Source organism: Ceratotherium simum, chromosome 17 (genome assembly GCF_057802395.1).
Source record: "Ceratotherium simum simum isolate JZ-2026a chromosome 17, ASM5780239v1, whole genome shotgun sequence".
NCBI classification, from domain to species: Eukaryota; Metazoa; Chordata; class Mammalia; order Perissodactyla; family Rhinocerotidae; genus Ceratotherium; species Ceratotherium simum.
The window spans coordinates 19,576,750-19,601,258 of NC_141916.1; the positions used below are offsets into that span (position 1 = coordinate 19,576,750).

The 24,509-nt window shown below is 52.1% G+C and overlaps 2 protein-coding genes across 3 annotated transcripts; both read right to left on the minus strand.

Annotated features, from left to right (window-relative positions):
- Positions 1–1,145: 1,145 nt before the first annotated feature.
- On the minus strand, positions 1,146–4,693 carry PRPH (peripherin). 2 transcript variants are annotated; one of them, XM_014786417.2, is made up of 9 exons: positions 4,097–4,693; positions 3,634–3,694; positions 3,351–3,446; positions 2,807–2,974; positions 2,580–2,705; positions 2,279–2,499; positions 2,123–2,172; positions 1,804–1,883; positions 1,146–1,549 (listed from the first exon to the last, which is right to left on the minus strand). In XM_014786417.2, the coding sequence occupies exons 1-9, from the start codon at positions 4,636–4,638 to the stop codon at positions 1,481–1,483; spliced, it is 1,413 nt and encodes a 470-aa protein (XP_014641903.1). In that variant the 5' UTR covers positions 4,639–4,693; the 3' UTR covers positions 1,146–1,480. The 2 variants fall into 2 exon arrangements, with proteins under 2 accessions (XP_014641903.1, XP_004429034.1); XM_004428977.3 differs by having other exon boundaries at positions 1,146–1,546; positions 4,097–4,688.
- Positions 4,694–16,673: 11,980 nt separating this feature from the next.
- On the minus strand, positions 16,674–23,416 carry LOC101402274 (tubulin alpha-1C chain). The gene is made up of 4 exons (XM_004428978.3): positions 23,257–23,416; positions 20,370–20,592; positions 20,079–20,227; positions 16,674–17,759 (listed from the first exon to the last, which is right to left on the minus strand). The coding sequence occupies exons 1-4, from the start codon at positions 23,257–23,259 to the stop codon at positions 16,785–16,787; spliced, it is 1,350 nt and encodes a 449-aa protein (XP_004429035.2). The 5' UTR covers positions 23,260–23,416; the 3' UTR covers positions 16,674–16,784.
- Between the last annotated feature and the right edge of the window lie 1,093 nt (positions 23,417–24,509).

Sequence of the window (24,509 nt, forward strand, 5' to 3'; positions counted from 1 at the left end):
ATAAATTCCAAATGCCTTAATATGGTATATAAGGCCCTCTATGACCCGGCCCTCATTTCATCTTTCCAACCTCAACACCGTTCTTTCTATCCTTCATTCCAGTATCATAGAACTTTCACTTTCCAAACTCGCTCTCTTACCTCCTGCCTGATATATCCACCTAGAAAGCCCTCCTCCTCTCCCTACTCACCTGACTCCTGCTCGTTCTTCAGTGCTCAGTGTGATGGCGCCTCATTTGAGAAGCCATCCCTACCATCCAAGGCTGGTTAGGGGCTCCTCTTCATGTTCCCACCCCACCGTCTCCTTATCCTGGTCACAGCGCTCATCACAAGGTAGAATTTTCTGCAGATTTGTCTATCTCCCCGCCCCAGACTGTGAGCCCCTTGAGAGCAGGGCCTCTGGCTTACTTCCTGCATCTAGCACTGTAATTGAGTGAAGAAGATCATTTTAAATTCAGAAGTAGATTTGGACTCGAAGGCAAGGGTAGGGTGGAGTGGAGTTGAGGGATGGCATAGAAGTAGACATTTTCAAGCAGGGAGAGGAGTGGTGGTGGCAGAATCTGAGCTGCTGGCTAAGAGCATTGAATAGGTTTAGGCGGGTGGCAGGGCAAGGCCAGGAGCAAGAGACCATTGAGGCAGATAATGTTATCCAGGCAAGAGATGATGGTGGCCGGACTAGGATGGTGGCAGTGGGGATGGAGAGAACTAGACAGACTTGAAAGAGTTAGGAAGTAGAATTAACAGAATTGGAGGGGAGGTGAAGAAAAGAAAGAGAGGAAGATGCAGTGAGTTCTAATTTGGGCAACAGAGGTCCTAGTGGTGCCTCCTTCTAGGGTGGGGAATCCAGAAGGAAGAACATGATCACTGATGGTGGAGAGGGCGATGAGGAGCTCTGTTTTGGACATGTTGAGTTTGAGGGGCCTTTAGGACACCAAGCAGGCAGCGGGACATTCAGGGCTGCAGATGGGGAAAAGAAGTTGAAGGAATGAACAGAGGTAGGAAAAAAAACCAGAAGAGTAGATAGGAGTCATAGATACCAAGACAGTGGGAGCCAGAAAAGAAATGACTTGAGACAAGGGGAAAATCCTGCTGAACCTCCTCACCACAGGCCCCCCACTTCCCCAGACACAAACGCACTGGACAGGGTTCTCCTGACAGCAGTTTTATTTGATTCAAAAGTGAAACTCAGACCCTGGCCCACTCACGATCATGGGGTCACGTCAGGAGTAGACTAGTCCTAGGGATCAGTGGCCTCTTACCACGACGAGAAAAGGGGAACATATGAGTCATGTCTATGTGTCAGGGCAGGGAGAGGCCCAGCTATAGCTGCTGGGTAGGGCTTGGCCACGGGCCAGGGAAGGGGTGACTGGTGCCATCCCCAAGACACATGCAGAGGGAGAGGAGACTAATTCAGGACTGGTGTTAGGGTTCGGGCTTAGAGTAGGCCTGGGGCAGGGTCAGGGAGCTCTGGACCAACGGGTTCAGTAGCTGTGGGTAGAAGACTTGTCCAGCTCACTGCGCTGCTCCTTCTGGGACTCTGTCACCACCTGCTGGGGGCAAGGCATGTGAGGGGCACAAACCATTCAGCACCACCCTCTGTCCAGCCCCTTTGGGACATGGTGTCCTCCTCCCTGGCATAACCAGCTGAGGCTCCAGTCTATCCATCCTCCTTCTCTATCTCCCTCTCTCCCTCCCACACCAAGAACCACTAACCCACAATACCCTAAGATCAGCTGCAGCCAGGCTGGGCCTCAGAAACAACATGGGAAACGATGGGGTCCAGGGTTCAAGTGACCCATCTCACCTCCCCATTCTGGGTCTCAATGGTCTTGATCAGAACCATCTTCCGGCTGTGGCTGTCCTGGGGAGGCTCCACCTCAGGCACTGGAAAAAGCAGGATGAGGGGTGGAAGAGAGGAGCCTTGGGGTTTCCCTCCTTTTAAGCCCTCACTCTGTCCGGGAGGGGAGGGGAGGGGAGGGCATGAGGAGCGGGGATGAGTGTAGACCAGGACTCAGTAGTCCTCGAAGAGAATCGATCTCTGAGCTGAGCCACAGCAAGAGTCTGGTCAGGGCAGAAGTGGACAAGAGGCCCAACAGGTTGGAAGCCAGGCATAGGAGACTCACCAGTCGTTTTTATACTTAAGGATGCAAAGGAATGGACTGGCACGGAGATCCTGCAAGCGAAGCAAGTGGTCAGCGACTCGGCCCAGGCCCCTCGCCTTCCCTCTATACCCCATCCCGACCACGCCCTACCCACCCTCCAGCAGCCCCGCCCCTTACCGGCTCTCCTCGCCCTCCAGCAGCTTCCGGTAGGTGGCGATCTCGATGTCCAGGGCCATCTTGACGTTGAGGAGCTCCTGGTACTCGCGCAGGTGCCGCGCCATCTCCTCCTTTAGCTGCCGCAGCTCCTCCTCGAGGCGCGCGGCGCCCGCCTGGTACCCGCCCGCCTCCAGGGCAAACTGCTCCTCCAGCTCCCGCAGCTGTCTGAGCAGCGCCTCGTTCTGGGGGGGAAGAGGGGGTCAGTGGGGGAACAGCCTTCATCGTCCAGCCCCCGGGCCCGGGCGCGCAGCCTGGTACTCACGGTGCCGCGCAGCCCGTCCACCTCGCACGTCAGGCTCTGGATCTGGCGTCGGGACTCGTTCATCTCCTGCTTGGCCTGGCGCAGGGCCTCGTGGTTTCGGTTGGCGGCGTCGGACAGGTCCGCGTACTGCGGAGTAGGGAGCAACCCGGCTGTGAGAGGACTGGATGCGCCCTTCTCGCAGCGCCCCACCCTCCCGGGCCCCCCAAAACCCTTCTGGGCTCTCGCACCTTGGACTTGTACCACTCCTCTGCCTCCTGCAGGTTCTTCGCTGCGATGCTCTCGTACTGCGCTCGGATGTCCCTCAGCGCCGCCGTCAGCTCGGGCTTCACGGTCGCCTCCACCTCGACCTGCTGCACCTGCTGGCTCTCCACGCTCACCTGCAGGTCTCGCAGCTCCTGCCGCCCGGGGCAACAAGACGTCGAGTTCCCGGCGCGGATCCCACGTGGGCCGCGCAGTTCGCGCACAGAAAAGAGAAGAAACACTTGAATGAACAGAAGGGGGCGCCAGGGAGTGCACGCACGTAGGACTGCGCCCCGCCAGCGCTGAGCCAGCCGCTAGATTACGCTGCTCGCCACCAGGTGGCGCAGGGGTGGGAGTCAAACCACCTGTAGAGGGGGGTTGAGGGGCTGCGTTTCCGCAGCGAATCTCACTTCTCGTCCTCAGGGCGATTCCTCCGCTCCACCCGCCGGTCTCCTCCAGAGCTTGTCTCCTTAGCTCCAAAGAGACCACCCCCAACTTCCGAAGCCTTGCCTGACATGCGGGTCCACCCACCTCCTCGTGCAGCTTCTTGAGGAACTCGATCTCATCCATCAGAGACTCAATCTTGCGCTCTAGCTCCAGGCGGGACAGGGTGGCGTCGTCCACGTCCTTCACGGGGTGGCAGTGGGGATTCAAGAGCAGGAAGGCGCTGCTCAGGCCGAGGAAGGGCCAGGCCCTCTCTGTTGGCCCCTGGAGGCATCTGGTCGCTTCCTGCGCCCACAGATGCCACCCTGGATCCGCAGGCGAGAGGGGGGCGGGGGGGCGGGGCGGAGCACGACGGGGGGCCCGGGCTCACCTTGCGGAAGAGCACCAGGTTGTGCTCCGCGTCCTCCCGCTTGCGCGTCTCCTCCTCCAACCTGGAAGGAAGAGTGAGCAGAGGCTGAGCTGGGGGTCGCCGCCTAGCTCTCAGAGTGCGCCCTCAGGGTCTGGTTAGAGGCTGCTGCTGCCCAGGACTTTGAGGAGGGGTCTTCAGGCTGCCTGACGGAATTGCCCCCGTTTTCTCTCTAACGAGGGAGGAGCTGAGATGGGCCCCTTTATATACAGGGGAGACATAGGAACTCCCCCTCCCTCACTTCCCCAGAGACTCAGCAAAGTGGTAGAGGGAGGGCGGGGGCTTGGAGCCCGCGGGCGAGGATGCTGCCTGCACCCGCCGGGGTTGGCAAGGGGAGCCACTCCCTCAGGCGGCTGGTGGGGAGGGGAGGAGAGGGAGAAGCAGCCGCCTCGACGGCCGCCGCCCAGCCCGGGCCCTGGCCCCTGACCTCTGCTTGAGCGCCGCCAGGTCCTCCGTCAGCCCGTCGCGCTCCACCTGCACCCGGTCGCGCTCGCGGCCCAGCAGCTCTAGCTCCCTGCGCAGCTCGCGCAGCTCCTGCTGGCACAGCTGGTCGGCGCGCGCCGGCTCCTGGCCCCGGACCTGGCTCAGCTCCCCGCGCAAGGCCGCGTTCTGCTGCTCCAGGAAGCGCACCTTCTCAATGAAGTTGGCGAAGCGGTCGTTGAGCTCCTGCAGCTCCTGCTTCTCGTTGCTGCGCGTGGCCAGGAACTCCTGGTTGAGGGCCTCGGCCATGGAGAAGTCGAGGCGCTCCGAGGGCAGGCGCAGGAGGGTGCCCGCGCCCGCCCTGGGACCGCGGAAGCTGCCCAAGCGCACGGAGGAGCCGGGGGATGCGGAGCCCAGCAGGCGGCTGCTCGAGAAGCGGGAGCTGGACGAGTAGGAGAAGGCCCCAGGGGACAGTGAGGGCGGTGGCCCGAAGGTGCGGCGGTATGAGGTGGAACTGACGCCGGCCCGGAGGCCCGACGGGTGGCTCATGGCGGCCGAGGATGGGCAGTTGGCGGAGGATGGCAGAGCTGGTCCGGGAGCTGGGAAGGAGCCGCAGACCGCTGCGAGGCGGCTTTATAGCTAGCCCTGCGGGCTCGGGGGGGCACGGGCAGCTCCTCCCACTGGCCTGATGCGGGGCTATGTGGGGAGGGGGACGCCCCACCCCTGCGGAGCAGCAGGAGCGCCGCACCCTCCCTCCCTGGTTGCTGGCGCCCTGCCTACTTGATTCCCCCTGTTGCTGGCTGGGAAGAAAGCAGGGATGGCGACCACAGGCGGGCAGGTGTTGGGGGTCGGCGCCTTCCAGCAAAGCGTCCAGAGCTGAGCCTAGGGTGCAAGGGCCTGAGAGGAGCTGGGGTCCCTGCCTAAGAAAGCTGGTAAAAATTGGGGGGTAGGAGGACTGGAGGTTAAAGGGCAGGCTTCTGGCACGTAAGTAGGAAGGAGGTGGCCCAGATGGATGGAGAGGTGGCCTGCTTTAGGCCCCAGAGCCTGTGCCTCCACTTGTCGCTGAAGGCTAGGCTCTGCTTTCACCTGCTGTCAGCTGCCCACTCCCTCACCACGCCCAGGGAGAAATGGGGGCCAGGAGGGCAGAGGCAGCTGAGGGGGTGGGGAAGGGCTGATCTCTGTAATCCCCAGGGCCCTGTGGAGGGCTGCTGCCTGGCGCCAGCTCTGCGCTAATGGACTGGCCATTTCCCCTCCCCCTCCCCTGGACATTTGGCCAGGGGGTTGCCTGCTGATGTCTCCGCCTTAAAGACACAGCTCCCAAACCTGGGCCTTCCCCAGGCGCCAACAGGGTGGGCACATCAGAGGGGTGTGAGGGTGCCTAGGCCCAGCTCTGGGTCCCACCTGGGAGAGTCTGTGCCCTGCCGGCGGCTGAGCTGAGTGAGCCGGTTATATGCTGTCTGGCTTTACTGGATTCTCCCTTCCCCCAACCAACTGCTGCTCAGTCATGGGCCTTACGGGAACCAGGGTGATTCCTGAGGTAGGCAGGGGAGGGGGCTGAGGGGTGGCAGCCGCTGCCAAGGCTGAGAGATGGACGGGCTGGCAGGAACCGGTTTCCCGTATTGAAGAGTTGCAGGTACCCAGGGAAGGGAGGGGCTGGATGGGGAAGAGATGGGGAAAGAGAAGGTGTCCATCCCCAACGGTCCAGGGACTGAAAGAGGAGAGAGAAGGCCACAGAACAGATCCACAAGCCTGTGCACACAGATGCATATGTACACCTATGTGCACACACATCACACACACACACATACCACCACACATCCCTTCCTACCCTCCCCCACCCGGGAGTTAGCAGAAGTCTAATGTCTGGCCTTTGCATGTCAAACGGCTTCCAGAACGCAGGCACAGGCTGCCCAGGTGTGGACAGAGGCAGCTCGGATGGTGTGCAGGAGCCGGGGTGCTGCAGCCCGTTGGGTTTGCCAGACGCCGTGGGGCTGCTGCCGCCGGGGACTCCAGGGCCCTCCAGTAGGGACAGGTCCGCCTCGGATTGGCCCTGAGGACAAGAGCTGGGTGACTGGGGAGGCAGATTTGGGACTCTGGGCTGGATCTCTGGCTGAGGGGGTGAGGAGGGCGGCTCCCTGGCAGGCCAGCTCCTCGGCATTGCAGGGCAGAGGAGCTCCCCTGCTTTCTGTGTCCTCTGGGATGGGCCAACGCCCGCCCGCCTGCTCGCATCCCTACCGCCTTCGTCTCCTCTCCAGGCCCCTCCTTTCTTCCGGGCCATTAGTCTCTCCCTGCACAGCTGCCAGGTCCTTCTACTTGGTGGGTCTGGTTTGGTTGCCAGGGGAATGGGAAGAGGGAGGACGGGAGAGAGGGATGGATAAGCCAGGGCCTGTCCCCCCTAACTCCTGGGAGTGGGGCAGGGCAGGGTCCTGCCTAGGCTGGGGGTGGGGGGCTTGGCAAGTATAAAAGAGGGCTGGGGAATCCTTGCTGCTTTCTGCCGCAGCCCTGGGCTCTGAGCCCCAGCTGCCGTTGGCCTGGAGTCCAATCCACCCCAGCCTAGGCCCCGCCCTTGCCTGCTGTCCTCCAGGAGCAAACTGGGAGTCTGAACTGGTACCGCACACAGAGAGGCGGGCAAGGCCTGGGGAGGACCAGCTCAGGCCCTGTCTTTATAGGAAGCTGCTGGTAGACCCGGGGCCTTTGAGAGTAGAGGCCTCTGGGCTGGGCCCGGGGAGTTCCAGGTGGGGTTCCCATCCCCTCCTCTGCTTAAGCTACCAGCTTACCACCCAGATGCCTCAGAGGGCACGGGACCGAGGCCTCCTCAGCAGGGCTCTGGGAGTTGTGGAGGAGTCAGGCAGGGGCCTGGGGAGGGGAACCAGGCCTGCTGGCAAGGCAGAGGAGACTCCTCCCCTTTACTCAGAAAGAGCCAGGCCTGGGAGATCTGGGGGCCAGAAAAAGGGAAGGAAAGGGTCACTGTAAAGAGTCAAGGCTCTGGCATCCAGCTGCCAAGCTCCCTGTCTGACTCCAAAACTCTCTATTGTATGAATTTAGGCTCATTACTCTGTCTTTCCTTGTCCTTCAGTAAAATGGGTATAATTATAGCTTCTGCCTCATAGTGTTAGGAAGATTAAATGGATAAATGTGTAAAATACTCAGGACACACATAATAAAGGCTGAAAATGTAAGATAATTTTATTATTATCACTACTACTTCTATTATTATTAATTTTTTGAGTGATATTGTCAGCTCTGAGTGCGGTGAGGATCCAGACTTCTTCTGGATTCTCCCCACTAGTGGCTGAGAGCAGTGCTGGACCCAGGGTGGAAGTAGCCAAGTACTTTCCGGCTGATGGAGGGAGGGGAAGCTAGCCTCATCCTTTCTCTGTCCTGGGCAAATAGTGTATCGATCAAGAGTGGACTCTGGACGGACTGCTGGGTTCCATCACGGCCCCTCAGCTTTAATTAGCTGCGTGCTCTGGGTTTGGCTGAGTGATTTAACCTCTATTCACCCCATTTTCTTGATCCATAAATGGGGTGATAATAATAGTATCATAGAGTTGGAGGATAAATGAGTTATAAGGTGTGAAGCCCTTTGTGCGTGGCACATAGTACGTCCATGTAACTATTAGCCAGTGTTATTTTTGCCCCTGCTGCTCTGCCGCCCTGCTGCTCTGCCGGCCTTGGTGAAGGCTCGGAGAGAAATGACAATTGGACACATTCAGAGGTTTGCAAGGCAGGTGAGCAATGAAGTTTAGGTTACTGACAAGGGTGCTACCGAATGACGGGCCACAAACTCAAAGCTGGTTGAGGAGGCGGGTGTCAGCAAGAGAGAGAGGGAGATTGGCAGAGTAAAGAGGTCCAGAGCTGGACTCTTGATAAGATTCTCAGGCATTTCTAAGAGAGTGGGCATGTGAGGCTAAGGTGGAATGGAGGAAAAGGCCATAGGAGAAGAGATCAGGCTGCCAGTCTGGGCACTTACTAGCTGTGTGACTCTGGGCAAATTACTTGAACTCTCTGAGCTTCAGTTTCTTAGTCTGTAAAATAGGGATGATGACACCTCCTCCCAGGAATGTTGTGAGATTTAATAATAATACTATTTAGTAATAGTACTATTACTATTCCCATTTTACAGTTGAATAAACTGAGGCACATAGAGGTTAAGCAACTTGCCCGAGGTCACACAGCTAGTAAACTAGTAATATGTTTATATGTCTGACTCCCCCCTCCCTGACAATATGATCTTTGAGAGCAGTGGTCAGGTCTCTTTTGCCTTTGTGTCTGTGGTGTCTAGCACAGGACTCAGGTCAAACAAATGTTAGCTAAACTGAAGGCAACCCTGAGGCAGCTGGAAAAAAATCTTTCCTGAGGTTGTCAGTCTGGAAAATATAGAGATGTATTGCTGCCACCTTCTGGCCAGAAGCTGGAATGACATGACTGCACTCTGCGTCTAAGACTCAAGGCTCGGGAAACGTTGGATTTGGGGAATGCTTCAAAATTATTTATTATGACCCCCTTTTTACAGATGAGGAGAATTATCCCAGGGTGTGTAAAATAGAATAGCAGCATTAGTCCTAGGAGTTCATAGCCCTGATTCCATTCTTCCTTGGACTGTAGGAGCCTCCTCTGCCCCCCCAGAAGCCAAAAGCCAGGGAAGGAGGGCAAAATCTGTCCTCAACACCCCCACCCTCACCCACAACTGTGTCTACAGTCTCCAGTCCTGCCATCACCATAAAATCGCATCTCCATCTGCCTGACCCGTCCAACCAGCTCCCCCTCAACTGGAGAACAGGAGAGTAGCTTACGGCCACAGAATGCTAAGTGAACCGTCCTTCTCATGGTGTGGCCTGGGGACCTGACTCAGAGTCACTTGGGGGCCTGTTAAAAAGCAGATTCCAGTGCTCCACTCAGATCTTCTGAATCTCTAGAATCTGCATTTTACAAACTTCCTAGATGATTTTTAATGCACATGAAAATTTGAGTATACCTAGATTAAGTTTTTTTCTTTAAATTGTCCATCTTTTCCCCCATTTTATTTTGAAAGATTTTCAAACCCAGAGAAAAGTTGAAAGAATGCTCCTATGAACACCAATACACCCTTCTCCCGGATTTACCGATTCTCAATATTTTGCCACAATTCCATTGAAAGTCAGTTTCAGACATCATGATATTTCACCCCTAAATACTTAAGCCTGCACCTCTGAAGAACAAGGACATTTTCCTACATAACCACAGTACTATTAACCCACTCAAGAAATTTCACATTGATACGACAACATTATCTCACATACAGTCCATATTTAAATTCCCCCAACTGTCCCAATAATGCCCTTCATCACTACTTCTCCCTAATCCAGGATTCAAAGATCAAGAATTACATTTGGTTGTCGCCTGGGAGAGGGAGGAGCCAGAGCACAGGGGTAAGGCTGGGGTGAGTTTGGCCTCTGAGGAATTGGAGAGAGGTGGGCAAGGCTGGAGCGAGGTGGGGCGGGGAGGAGAAAGGGAAAGGTGAGTTTAGAGGAGTGGAAAGAGTCAGAGCACGTGGGGCTTTGTAAATCAGAGTAGAATTGATGGCTTATTTTCAATGCAATGAAAAGCCATTGGAGGGTTTTAAGCAGGGGAAAGACTTGATCTGATTTATGACTTTAAAAGGTCAATCTGAAGACGGTTTCAGAATTGGGACATTCTATAAGACAATGATTCCTAGATTCTTTAAGAAGTCAACACCATTTTTTTTTTTAAATGGGTGTATTAGTTTCCTAGGGATGTTATAAGAAATTATGACAAACATGGTGGCTTAAGACAATGGAAACTATTCTCTCACAGTTCTGGAGGCTGAAGTCCGAAATCACGAAGTTGGCAGGGCTCTACTCCCAAAGGCTAGGAGAGGCTCCTACCTTGCCTCTTCCAGCTTCTGGTGGTGTTACTTGGCTTGTGGCTGTGTAACTCTAATTTTGCCTCTGCCTTCACATGGCCTTCTCCCCCTCTGTGACTGTTTTCTCCTTCTTATAAAGACACTTGCTATTGGATTTGGGGACCCAGGTAATCCAGGATGATCTCAAGATCCTTGACTACATCTTGCAAACAGTCATTTTCCAAATAAGGTCACATTCACAGGTTCCACCATCAACCCACTACAGTGGGGGATTGTTCTAGACAAGAAAGAGACTAAGAGATGTAACAACTAAATGCAATGTGCAAACCTAGATTGGATCCTGCATTTGAAGGAAAAAAAGGCTCCTGGAGAAAGTTGTGTATTATATGCTATGGAATGATTATTCCTGTTTTTGGGTGTGAAGATGGGAATGTGGCTGTGTAAGGAAATGTTCTTGTTCTTAGGAGGTGCCTGCAGGAGCATTTCGGGGTGAAGTGTCATGATGTCCACAACCCCTTTCTAGCGGGTCAATCCCATTGTCTCTGATGTCCTGGTATAAGGCGGTGGCTCTGGCTACGGGGTGAGTGAGACCAAGAAGAAGAGTTGCAGAATTAGTCACACCACTTATCAGAATAGAACCTGGGCTCATCCTGGTCTCCACTTGATCCTGCAGGTCTCTTATAAGCGACTGTGCCTGGTGAGAGTGTCTCCCCACTGCCTCTAGGTGTCCCACATTTGGAGAGACCGTGGAGCCAGAACTTCCCTCTCCCTCAGCCTGTGGTCTCCACATGGAGTTGGCCTTGCCCATCAAACACGAGTGCATGGGGTCTCCGGAACCAGCCTCATTCCCTGGCAGCTCCCTCACAGGCTCAATGCCTTTCAGAAGCAGAGTTTAGGGGCTGGCCCTGTGGCTTAGCGGTTAAGTGCATGCGCTCTGCTACTGGCGGCCCAGGTTCGAATCCTGGGCGTGCACTGATGCACCGCTTGTCTGGCCATGCTGAGGTGGCGTCCCACATACAGCAACTAGAAGGATGTGCAACTATGACATACAACTATCTCCTGGGGCTTTGGGGAATAAAAAGGAGGAGGATTGAGAATAGATGTTAGCTCAGAGCCGGTCTTCCTCAGCAAAAAGAGGAGGGTTAGCATGGATGTTAGCTCAGGGCTGATCTTCCTCACAAAAAAAAAATAATAATAATAATAATAATAATGGAAGTGGAGGGAGGAGCGATGAGGGGTGGGTAGAGAGGGGGGAAGGGAGGAAGATTAGAGGAAACCGCGTGGGCCAGAAAAGGAGAACAAGCCTCTCAGGGACCCAAGGGCCCCCACACAGGGAACAACCAGTTGAGTGACCCCTATTCACACCCTGGAGCCCCTAGAATCTGCTCTGGCCCTTGTCCCAAGAATCCCCCGGCACCAACCCCTTGTCTCCAAGGGCAGCTCAAAGCTCCTTAGGCTCTAGAAGATTTGAGGCTGCCCTGGGGTCAGGCTCCTTCTGGCCGGGCTTCTCGGGCTTCTCGGGAGGAGGTGACTTCTGGAGTGGGCCTGCTTGCTCGTCCATACCTCCACAGATCAGACCAGGGCTCCATCACAGTTACATGTAAAAGGGAAGAAGCTACATTCTTCAGGCCTCTGTGTGCTTTCAATTTATGGTTTAAGTCGGCCAAGTCTCCTGGAAAGACTGAAAGGAGAAAGCAGGTCACTCTGGTTGGCCTGGAACTGCAGACAGAGGAAGGGCAAAAACCGGGGAGAGGAAGCGGGGAGTGGAGGAGCCCTCTCTCCCAGGGCAGTGTTTGCGCTGGAAAGGAAGTGATACAATTTTTAAAATGTCTTAATTTTTTTATTATCGATTATTTTACTAAAAGTTTCCATGAACTATTGCATAAGGGTTTTATATGAGTTAGAATGCTTTTGGCAGGAAGCAAGAGAAGACCCCCTAACAATAAGGGGATTTATAATCTCACACAATGAACAACCCAGAGGCAGAGAAGTTTCAGGGCTGGTTAATTCAAAGGCACAACATCCTAGCGAGGACCCAGGCTCTCTGCATCTTTCTGCTCTGTCATGCTCAGAGCGTCAGCTTTTGTCCTCATGCTTGTCCCTTCGTGGCCATAAGATGGCTGCGGCAACTTCGAGTATCATGTGCTCACAAAATAATGCCAAAGGTTGCAAGAGAGGAAACCCTTTCCCTGTGTTCCTTTTTAAGAACACGGAAATTTTTCCAAGAACATCCCCCCCCCCCAGCAGACATGACCTCACCTCTCATTTCCATAATTGCATCACATGCTGTTTCCTTAACCAATCCCTGCGAGAGAACTGGAATTACCTGGATAAATGTAGACTAAGACTCACCCTGGGGGTGGAGAGGCCCAGCCTCCCGCCGCCCAACCCCTGAGCACAACTGGGCTGTGCTGGCAGGTAGAACCAGCGGGGAGGGCTTGGGGTGGAGATGCAATAGCGGCTGCCACATGTCACAGCCTCTTCTGACGTGTGGCATATACTGCCATGAGTTAGGGTTTTGCCTATGTGATCTGTCTCTACAGCCCAAGGGGGACAAAAAAGCTAAATATATTCTGTATAGTACCCAACACAGTGACTTGCACCAAATAGGTTCTCCAAAAATAATGAATGAATTAAACTTAAAAACTGAAATGGCTGTTATAATAGTATAATTGGACATGATTACCTTTGCCCAGGGCATTTCAGTATTGGTTTACTGTCAGGCGAGACATCTCCTGTGAGCCAACTGAGAGATTTGATAAGAACAGAGTGTGGGGAGGGGGTGAAGGGTGACAGAAGTGAGATGGTATTTATGTTCCCCCCCTCCCCCAATGAATTAAACTAATTGGTGAATGTAAACAAAACTCTTGTGTAATTAGAAAAGCTTTCTATTCTGTTCTTATTTTAAAAAGAGAGAAAGTCTTCTCGTGGTAAGATAAGTGTTTAAAAGCATTTTCTGGGGCCAGCCCGGTGGCGTAGCAGTTAAGTGCACACACTCTGCTTCGGCTGCCCAGGGTTTGCAGGTTCTGATCCCAGGCGCACACCGATGCACTGCTTGTCAGGCCATGCTGGGGCGGTGTCCCATATAAAATCGAGAAAGATGGGCATGGATGTTAGCCCAGGGCCAATCTTCCTCAGCAAAAAGAGGAGGACTGGCATTGGATGTTAGCTCAGGGCTAGTCTTCCACACACAAAAAATAAATAAATAAAAGCATTTTCTGTATTACGACTAAAGGAGATGCCTCGAGGTCTGTAAGGGTCATCACTGCTGAGTATTTCTCTCCTGCTGCAGACTCCGAGGGACCGTTAGAGAGGAAAGAACCATTTTCTCAGAACCTGCTCAGGGCTGACAAACTCAGGGACACCAGGCTCTTGGAATGAACAGGGCAGTGACAGGCTAATGAGACATCAGCAAAGGGGACTTTCTCCACGGGGCTGAAGGTGGGAACCTTGCCCAACCCCACAACCCCGACATACCAGGTCTATTTTCTCTTCACCTTCTGCTGCCCTGTGTCTCCCAGATGGCCGCCCTGGCATTGGGCTCCAGGAGCCACCTGCCTGGGTCACGTCTGCCAGCTTCACCTCGTGGCCTTGGCTGACAGGAGCTGACCATCCTGGCCCTGCGCTTAGAAGAGTGATGCTCCAGGTGTGAGCTGTCCTGTCTGCGCGGCAGCTGGTGTCTTGTGAGCAGGAGTCCAGGCGGGTGGTAGTAGCTACCCTGCAAGGCCACCATAACTCTAAGAGCTGAGAACCGCTCAGAGTTCAGGGGGATGTCTGGACAAAAAGCCCCTCAATAGGGAGGCTACAGGCTTGGACAGTGGGGACCAGCTGGCTTTGCCCCTCTGCACCAGCATGCTGCCACCTGGGCCCAGGAATGGGGCTCCTGGGAGGTGATCTGACGGTCAACGGTATCGTGAGATCTCCCTTCTGTGGCTGTGGCTCCACCCAGTGCTCCACGCAGGGGCTGGCCCCTGTGGGCCTCCTGCCTGACATGGCCCAGGACGTGGCCCTTCTCCCCTAGAATAGAAAGGCTGCCAGGTGGGGCAAAGATTTCCCCTAGTGCTGCTTGGAGGCTGCTCGGCAGAATGGAAGTGAGCACAGGCTTTGCAGTCAGAGTTCTGAAGTCACCAAAATTTCAGTTTGGCCACTTGCTCTGTAGCCTTAGGCTGGACACTTAATCTCTGTGCTTTGGCTTCCTCAGCTATGGAAATGCGTACAACAGCATCACCTCACAGGGTGTTGTGAAGATCCTGAAACACCCAAGATGTGAAAACCTCCCTTCCTCCCACAACTCTACTCAGGGCTGCCACACACCTTCCAGAAGTCAGAGGCCTGAAGACAGAGGCATTTGCCAGCTGCTTCCCAAACACTTAGGATGACAGACAGGCCGTCACAGCAGCCCCTCACAGCCATTATCTCCTCCACACCTCGGCTCACAGCAGCTCTGTCTGGACCCACCGGGCCCTCAGTGTCTGGAAGCCTCCACAGGGTGGAAGATCACTCCTCTGGTCAGGTCAGGTGAGGGCAGCCTAAGCCCTCTGTCTGCACAGCCAGTATCTGGGGCCGCCACCAGGCTCGGAGCCTGCAGCCTCTTAGGCTTTCTCCATTTATCCCCATCAACCTCTGCAGCATCAGTGATGGCTGCAGTTCTGAGTCCAGACTTTCCATTTGCGCTCAAGGGCAGATCAGATGATTGTCAGCCACAAAGCAGTGACCTAGACCTTGGGGTATATTTGTTCTTGCTGCAGGCTAACTTCTATTCCCTCTCTCACCAACACAGGAGGGGGAAAATCATCATTGCAAGGACAGATCCCTCCCCAACCACTGGCACTTTGCTCTTCCAATTCCCCAGGCTCTGTTCTACTGGAACATTTTTTCTCAGCTAAACTCTTCTCTCACCTTCTTTCACCCCCACATTGTTGCGGCTGCTTGAAGTTTCCGACCATTTTTGCACATTTTGGCACATGTAGAAAGTACTTCACCTGTAAGCCTTACTGAGGCAATTGGAGGGGGCCACTCCTGGCCAGGGGTGACTGGGCCAGGGGCTTCAAGCTCTCCACATTCCACCAGGCTGTTCTGAAGGCTGAGGGATTATACCTGGGATCTCCTGAATCCCATTCTCAGGGCACCCTGCTTGGGAAATGCTGGCTCAAAGAATGGACCTCTCAGTTATCGTGGGGTGTAAAGCTCAGCTGAGGCTGGAAGATTTATCTGCTCCTTCTCACACGTGAGGGTCCTCTTTCCTCCATTGCTCACTCTGTGGCAATCGGCAGATCTAGGTTCCAGGTCTCCAGCTGCCCCTCCAGTGGCTGGGCTGGCCAACCTCTCCAAGGTTCACTTTCATCCCAGACCCCCATGCTCAGGCTGCAGGAGGAACCTGGCCCATCTGATAAGTAGCATTAGCTGACTTTATACTCTAGAATGGGGCTGGGCTGGGCCTTGCCCTGAAGGGGATAAGACCTTGGTTGCTCTCATGATGAATGCTGTAAGACCCTCTGAGCACAAGCTGAAGCAGCACAGGCTGGAAGTAGTGCTGTGCTGTGCTCGCAGATAGAATGTGCACGTTTTTTAGATGCTCACCTCAAGGAGTAAGGGGGCAGAGGTGAGCAGTAGATAAGGGGTGCAAACACTGGTGGGAAAAGAAAGATGGTAACTGAGCACCATCGGAATAAGGTCAGTCATGGAGCAAAGGTGAACCCGTCTGCAGCTCTGCACTCGCCCCCATCTCCTGCTACATTTGGCCTTCCCATCAGGCCAGCATCCAACCACCAGAACTGGTTCTTCCCTTCTGCATGAGACCTGGCCCTTTGGCCATCTTTGTCCTTTTCCATTGCTCAGTTCAACCTTATAGGCCACCTGAGTACCAGTCACCAAGCTCTCTAGCCACCCACATTCATGCCCCTGCTTCCCTGCCCTCACCACAGAGCTCCCTCCTGCTCCCCCCAAGAACCACACTGCTTCCAACAGGTGCTTGGAAGAGTCCAAATAAGGAAACTCTCCCTTCTCCAATCTTTCCTACATACACATCATTCTTCAATTTTCCTTATTCCCCTACTTCAAATATTTCCCATGACACACCCTTGGGTCAAGTACCAACACTGCAACGACCTGTGACTATTGTAATTTTGTCTCAGCCAGCTCCACTTTCTCCAAGCAGTAACTTCTTAAAGCACAATCTTATTTGCCATTGTAGGTTTTGGTTAAGTATGGAATAAATCAGCACAATTCCAAGCCCTATCCATGTGACTCTAATATTTTATGAAATACTGACAGCAATAGTTCTGACAGTCCGGCAGTTTGCTTGAATGTTGGCTCCACCATTTACTAGCTATGTTACCTAACCCCTTGCTACTCCACATGTGGTCACAGCAGACCCAGGGCATCAGCTGGAATCTTGTTAAAAAATGCAGCTATCTGAAGTCCCACCTCAGACCTGCAGATTTGGATCTGCATTACTATCTATAGGTGATTCAGTCACACTGAAGTTTGAGAAGTACTGGCCCAACCTATCTGAGCCTGTTACCTCACTTACAAAATAATTTTATTACCACTCATCAGTTGTCTGAAACAAACCACTTTGCACAGTACATAGCACACAGAAGCCACCTGAAATGTTGATCAAATGATCAGGTGGATCCTCTGCCAGCCTCCTCCACCCCCACCCAGCCTTGAATAAGTGCGACAAGTATTTACTGTGATACAGAAGCCAGCTTGACACTTAAAATCAAAACATCACTTTTATTGACAAGTTAGGGCCACAATAGGCAGCTTCACAGAACAGAAATACGACAGTCCCAAGACAACGGAGTGTAAAATTGCAGTAGACAGATTAATACTCTTCACCCTCATCCTCTCCCTCAGCACTATCTGCTCCAACCTCCTCATAATCCTTCTCAAGGGCAGCCATGTCCTCACGGGCCTCAGAAAACTCTCCTTCCTCCATGCCCTCACCCACGTACCAGTGAACAAAGGCACGCTTGGCATACATCAGATCAAACTTGTGGTCCAGGCGAGCCCAGGCCTCAGCAACGGCTGTGGTATTGCTCAGCATGCACACAGCCCGCTGTACTTTGGCCAGATCTCCACCAGGTACCACAGTGGGAGGCTGGTAATTAATGCCAACTTTGAAGCCAGTGGGGCACCAATCCACAAACTGGATGGTACGCTTGGTCTTAATGGTGGCAATGGCAGCATTGACATCTTTGGGAACCACATCACCACGGTACAACAGGCAACAAGCCATGTATTTACCATGGCGAGGGTCACATTTCACCATCTGGTTCGCTGGCTCAAAGCAAGCATTGGTGATCTCTGCTACAGAAAGCTGTTCATGGTAGGCTTTCTCAGCAGAGATGACAGGGGCATATGTGGCCAGAGGGAAGTGGATGCGGGGATAGGGCACCAGGTTGGTCTGGAATTCTGTCAGATCAACATTCAGGGCTCCATCAAATCTGAGGGAAGCAGTGATGGAAGACACAATCTGGCTAATAAGGCGGTTAAGGTTAGTGTAGGTTGGGCGCTCAATATCGAGGTTCCTACGACAGATGTCATAGATGGCCTCATTGTCTACCATGAAGGCACAATCGGAGTGCTCCAGGGTGGTGTGGGTGGTGAGGATGGAGTTGTAGGGCTCAACTACAGCTGTGGAAACCTGGGGGGCTGGGTAAATGGAGAACTCCAGCTTGGACTTCTTGCCATAATCGACAGAGAGACGCTCCATCAGCAGGGAGGTGAACCCAGAACCAGTTCCCCCACCAAAGCTGTGGAAAACCAGGAAGCCCTGAAGACCTGTGCACTGGTCGGCCTGCAAAAGAAAAAAGTCTTCTTAATTTTAGCCTTGGTGAAAGCCGCAATGACTTCTTTGAATCCATAATTACACTGATTGAGATTTTTAAAATCTTCTGAGCAATGTTTGCTAAGAAAGCAGTCATAAGAGCTAAGTGCTAAGCGATTCAGAGAAACTTCTCACAACCAACTCCTGGGCGGAAAAATCTGCTAAAAGACTATTTTTAAATGAACTATTTTCATTTCCACAGGAATCATGAGGTCTGGAATGAATGCAGGGCCCAAGTTTTGGTGATCGGGAGGGCAACCTCCGGTGCCCTTGCTGTGACCGCAGAACAAGGGCAACTTCTTATCAGTTGGAGAGCTACCAAGGGCAGATCTGGGACCACAAGCCCCGTACAATGGATGTCTTACAAAGATCTGGCAGCTGTCTTCCGAGCTGGAATATGACAGGATAGCTAAGTTCCAACGCCCTGGTGCTGGAGTCAGGCTGGGTCTGGAGCCGGCTCTACCAGCTCCTTGCTGAGTGACTTTGACCAAATTCATTTCTCAATCTCAGTTCTCATTTATTGAACGAGAAGAGTAACCTACCTCAGGTTGTTGAGAATCAAAGGAGTACTTGGACAGTGCTTGGCAGAGTAAGCTCCAGTTACCAGAAAGGTGACAGACTGTCACAGTTCCATGAGACCTTCTGTCACTGGGCTTTCCACACCTAACTGAGCTATTCTGGTTAACAAGATGCTACTCGAAGAAAGGATGATTTTGACCTTTCAAACGAAGTATTCTGATGATAACCCTCACTTTTCAAAAGTGCTCAGAGATTTGTGGACCTTCTCTATCAACCCCTCAGTTCATTGCTCCTGTGGGTCCCTACTCTGAATAAGATTAATGTACGGGGCAGACCCTAGTCTCCCAATCACATCCACTTAACCTCATGTGGACATAGTAATAACACCAAGGACAAATGCAATTGTTCTGGTAGTTAATGAACTTCACTCCAGAACCCTCAATGGCTATTACTAAGTTTATTTGTCCCTAAAGGCAGGTCCTGATTTCCAAGTCAGTGTTTGTAGCTGAAGCTTGACTTGCAAACATGGGAAGCATGAACCCAATTTTGCTGTCAAGACCATGATAAACATCTGGAAAAGTATGAAGTCATGAATGATGCAAAGCCTTCTTTTTCAGAACAGACCAGTTGTGTCTGGGTTTAATATAATTTTATTTTCCCGACAAACTCCTCTACCCAAGCCTTCATTCTTGATTTTTGGTTAATTACTTACAAGCTGCCCACATGCCTAAGGAGCCAAGAGTCATGTGATTGCCAAACTCTTAATTAGAATGATCCAAACAGAACACTTATCAACTTTACTGATGCGAGTACAGTTGCCCAAGATTTTTCTGCCACAGGGCCAGTTCATACTGCCCTGAGCTCTGCTAGAAGAGCAAGGGCGCTGCTTTTTGTGATTATTCTCAATACCTTCCAAGTTTCAGTGACTGACACTTGCTTCTGTAATAAGGGAACTCCCTTGACTCCACTTTCAATGTTGCTGGGAGTTTCCAGAGTCAGCTGTTTCTAGTCAGCATTATACTGGCTTCTTGTGCTTTGAACTTTCTGTATTAACATAAGGCACCAGTCCAGATTTTTTATGAGTTTCATCAGTTAATTACATGTCAGAGTCAGCCACCTACTCATGCAGTGCGACTAAGATGACCTAAAAAGGATGTCTCAGCTTAAAGCAGGGAAGCTGATTAATACGAACAAGAATTTTAAATGATCTTAAATGTCAATAATGTTAAGTCTCCCTGGTTCTCACCTTGACTCCAGGTAAACTGTCCTCACTGAGTGAGCAATTGCCCAAACCTGCCTTGTGAGACATAGCAATAGGCAACAGAGCACTTACCCCTGCCCCAAACAGCTGTCTCACAACCCAGGACCGTCTGGTTTAGAAGTCCCGTTATTTAGTGAGCAGTCTAAGGCTCATTTTAGTGTGTAAAGAATGATTCTTTTTTTTTTTTTGGTGAGGAGGTTTGGCACTGAGCTAACATCTGTTGCCCATCTTCCTCTTTTTGCTTGAGGAAGACTGTCCCTGAGCTAACATCTGTGCAATCTTCCTCTATTTTGCATGTGGGACACTGCCACAGCGTGGCTTAAAGAGCAGCGTGTAAGTCTGCACCTGGGATCCAAACCCACGAACCCCGGGCTGCCGAAGCGGAGTGCACGAACTTCACCACTACACCACCGGGCTAGCCCCTGTAAAGAATGATTCCTGTAGTTTGGTCTCTCTCAAAACTGTAAGAGAAAACTCTCACCCCACTTGAAATAAAGTACTGTGTTTACCAGCTTCCGAATTCGGTCCAAGACGAGGTCAATGATCTCCTTGCCAATGGTGTAGTGCCCACGGGCATAGTTATTGGCAGCATCTTCCTTGCCTGTGATGAGCTGCTCAGGGTGGAAGAGCTGGCGGTAGGTGCCAGTGCGAACCTCATCTGGAAAAGGAAGACAAAGCAGCCACCCATCACTAACCACCTGCACAAGCCTGCTCAACCCCAGGGCATCAGCAGAGCCCCCAGGACAGACCTCCTGTCCCAGACCCCTGGGATCTCACTCAGGTTAGTGTGGTCAACTCACCAATGACTGTGGGTTCCAGGTCTACAAACACTGCCCTGGGCACATGCTTGCCAGCGCCCGTCTCACTGAAGAAGGTGTTGAAGGAGTCATCTCCTCCCCCAATGGTCTTGTCACTTGGCATCTGGCCATCGGGCTGGATGCCGTGTTCCAGGCAGTAGAGCTCCCAGCAGGCATTGCCGATCTGGACACCAGCCTGGCCAACGTGGATGGAGATGCACTCACGCTGTGGCAGGAAGGAAGGAAAATGTCAGAATATGACACATCAGATGGAATGTTTAGGAATGATTCACACCTAAATGACTAATTAACCTTCAGTATAGATAATCATCTCTCTAGAGGCCACTCCTGCCCAGGGACTATTTCACAAGCAACAGTCTTTGTTGAAGACTAATTCAGGGAAAATGCTTTGGAAAACGAAAGATGTTAATGAATTACTAGGCAAGACCAGAGACCAGAACCTTGCTTTGTAGCCACATTAGATATTCAAGCTCAGGTCTCTACCATGTTAGAATGACATCAGCTGCTCTATAGCATTATATTTCCCCCAGCTCCTGGGAAATATGCCTGCTGATTCCTTCAAGGCATGCAAAATTCCCCCTTCCAGCTCTGATTCATTCTACGTGAGATTGTGTAACTACTGAGTTCATTCCAGTCCCTCTTTAATCCTATTCTTTCAAAGACAAGAGCTTCTCCCTCTTCCTTTAAAACTAGCTTAAACCAGCAAACTACAGCCATATGACTCATGGAGAAAACGCCAGATAAGCAGCAGTTAGCTGTATTTTAAAAACTGTGGTCAGAGGCAGCTTTTTAAACCTGTGGAAGAATTTAACCTTAAGGAGAACATTTTTCCTTCATTATCAACACATCTCGGGGGAGGTGGTGGTAGAGACACATGAAAATAAAAGCTAATACTAATAGTTTAAGAAATTAGCAGTTTCCTAGTAAAATGTACCTATATCTTTGGCACTGTGGAAAGTCTGGTTTCAAGAATTTAATGATAATGGGAAAATATTTTCCTTTACTTGCTGAACAAGGTCATTTATAAGTTATCAAACTCATTCCTGCTTAACAAAATAAGGCAATGAACACAGAATCTATACTCATAGACCTAAGAGGGAAACAAGAGTGTTTACTGTATTTCATCACAAGTCATATAAGCCACTTTGGAGACTGGCAGAGGGCTTTCAAAACATCATCTCCAACTACCTCCCACGACATATTCCCTGAGTAAGAGGGTCTCAAGTTTTTTAAAGCTAATAGGAAACTAGTTAAAGAAAATTCAACTCAGCTGAGATCTTAAAGGGCCTAGTTTCATAACCCGAGATAATAACACCAATTGCTCACACCTTTGACTTACAGTCCCCTCCTTCCCACCTACACTCCATGAAACAATCATGGTCTCCTGCTCACACCAGCACACTCAGCAGTACCTGCTTCCACTCGTCTGGCTCTAGGGCTGTGGGAGAAAGGGGAGTGGTTTGTCCTAATGAACTCATGACTATTTACCATTGCATCATGTTTACCTTTAACTGGACTTTGGAAATTCCACAGCCTGAGAAAGCTGGAGAGAACCAGAGATCTAGCCATGAGAGCCCCACGCCCAAGGAGATCAAGTATCCGAGGGAAGATCCTGAGTCGAAGGAAACGCTTCTTCCACTGAAGCCTTTTGATCCTAAAAACTTTTTCATTGTGCAACAGTCTAATCTGCTTTCTCCTTTAGACTGTGGCCCCTCGGCAGAGGAAGTAAGACATAGGTGATAAGAGTCACCTAGTCTAGCTTTAACTGGATAAGCAGCCACTGTCTTGTGTAAAACTCTATTAATCTAACCAGTATTTGCCTAAATAGGTCTGCTGCTCTCCTGTCCTTAAACAGTCCCACTACTTTCTGAATCACACTTTAACAGTATCTTTTTAGTCTTGCTTGGTGAAAACCACTCAAGTAAGTTGTTACAGTCAGACACAATTTTGATAACTGTGGTGGTCTCTGAAAAGGGTAACTGGTCGACTATTCACTGTATTCTTTTTTTTAAGATACTATTTTGAAACATTTGATACACAAACACCAGCTTAAAAACATGGCTTATTTTAGGTAGACCTCCAACAGACGTTCTCTAAAATAGTTGTTTCCAATACCTCTTGTAGCTATATAGAAAATACTCAAGTTGTGTATAATTTCATGTTTAAAACGTACTATTTACTCTGTGGTTTTATAAGAAAATGTCCTTTTATGGATTTGTTTTTAAAGACCTGACAAGTAGAAAGCTTCAGCTGTAAACACCCCCCTAAATTAACACTAGAAATGCAGGATTAGAAAACGTGACAGTTAATAATTCCCTTCAAAGGAGGAGCCCGCCTGCATCTTCCAGGTGGACTGGTGCAACTGAAAGCTCTCCCCAGAGCCCGGCCACAGGTGACTCAGCAGCGAGTCACAGGGCGCTGGAGGGGGGCGCCAGAAGTGTTCGCACCTTCGGTGCGGGAGGGCACGAGGTGCTCCAGGAGTCCAGGGCGTAAGGCAGAGGGAAGGTGAGGTCATTTGGGGAAATGGAGGGTAGGGATTGATTTTTAGTTTCCACAAGTCCTTGGGGACCAATGTGAAGACTCCCTGGCCTTCCTTGAGCAGTGGAGGGCCCTGAGGCGATGCCCTCTCACTAGGATCAGGGGGCTTTCCACTTTCCACCGAGAGCAGTGCCTAGGCCGTGTCTTCGAGCCCGAAGAGGGGTCTGCCCGGTGACCTCGGCTTTCCCAGCCTGGCCACCAGAAGCCAGTTTGCCTGGAGGAGTCCCGGACGCGGCCCCACGTGCCACCTGGGTCCTGCTGCACTTTCGGACTGCGCACTCCCCCCTGCCCCTCAAGCCACCGCCCGGGGACCCCGCAGCCCCCAACTCACCATGACTAAGACTTGTACGGCTCCGAAGGGGCTGGAGGAAGCGAGGGGATGGCGACAAAGGCTCTCCCACTAAAAGACTACCAAGGAGTCCAGGGGAGAAGTAGTAAGAGGCAGTGCGCCCACGAGGGACCTTATATACCCCTTCCCGGCCACGTGTCCGGAGGGCGGGCACCGGCCCCGCCCGGGACTCCCCGGCACCGCCTCCAGGCTGCGCGGCCCGGGGGCGGACGCCCGGCCTCACCAGGCCGGCGGGGAGAGGTGGAGCGCGCGGCGCTGATTGGTGGGTTCAAAAGTTCAAACCAAACTCCTCGGAAGGAGCGAAGGAAGGGGAGGAGACGTCCTGGGGCCGGAGAATGGGCGGGTCGGGTGGGAAAGAGGGTGGAGACGGCGACCGGACGGAGGAGGAAGGCGGAGCGTCTGCACTGCCCGCGGTGGTTGCGGGGGCGTCAGGTGGGCAAAGCCTGAGCGGGAACCGGCGCCAGGTAGAGGGGCCCGCTCCCGCTGCACGCCCCGCCACCGGGCCCTCGAGGGGGACCCGCGGGGCTCCAGCCTGTCCCCGCCGCCCAGCTGCCTACAAGGCCCGGCCTGCGAGTCGCCCGGCCGCATCCGCCTCGCCTCGCAGCTGCGGGATTTCCGAAAGAGAAGCCTGGTTCCCCACTCCACGTCTTAAATTACCACGAACCGGCCTGAGTCCTTATTCTCACCTTTTAGGTTGCTTTTCTTTATTTGTTTTCCTACCTCCTTGTAAATGAACCTTTTGGTACCTAACAACAATCTCCTTCCAGTTGGTGCAAAAGCAGTTTTTTTCCAGGTCATTATAATAATACTTCCATTTTTTGATTGTTTACTGTGCAGAGTAGTTGGTTTTTCACACTATATTAATCACATTTCATCCATGCGACAAACCCTGTGAGTTATCCCCATTTTACAGACGAGGAAACCAGGGCTTGGAGGAGTTACACTTGTTGAAGGTCACACAGCTGGGGTGGTGGAGCTGCCCCTAACCCTCCCGACCAGGACCACCTACTGCCTCATGCTCAATACACCGCTCCGACCATCCCTGCAACGGTTTAGTTCTCAGAAACATCCTCTATTTCAGTTGTTCTTCCTTCTCTGCAACTTCATCATGTTATCTTAGCTCTTAAATTCCCCAACCATCTCTGGGTGATAGAGTTTATAGAAATATTCAGAGAACAAAAGTGACTGCTATACAGAATAGAAGTTACAGGGTGTTTTCCTGAAGTAGGAAAAGG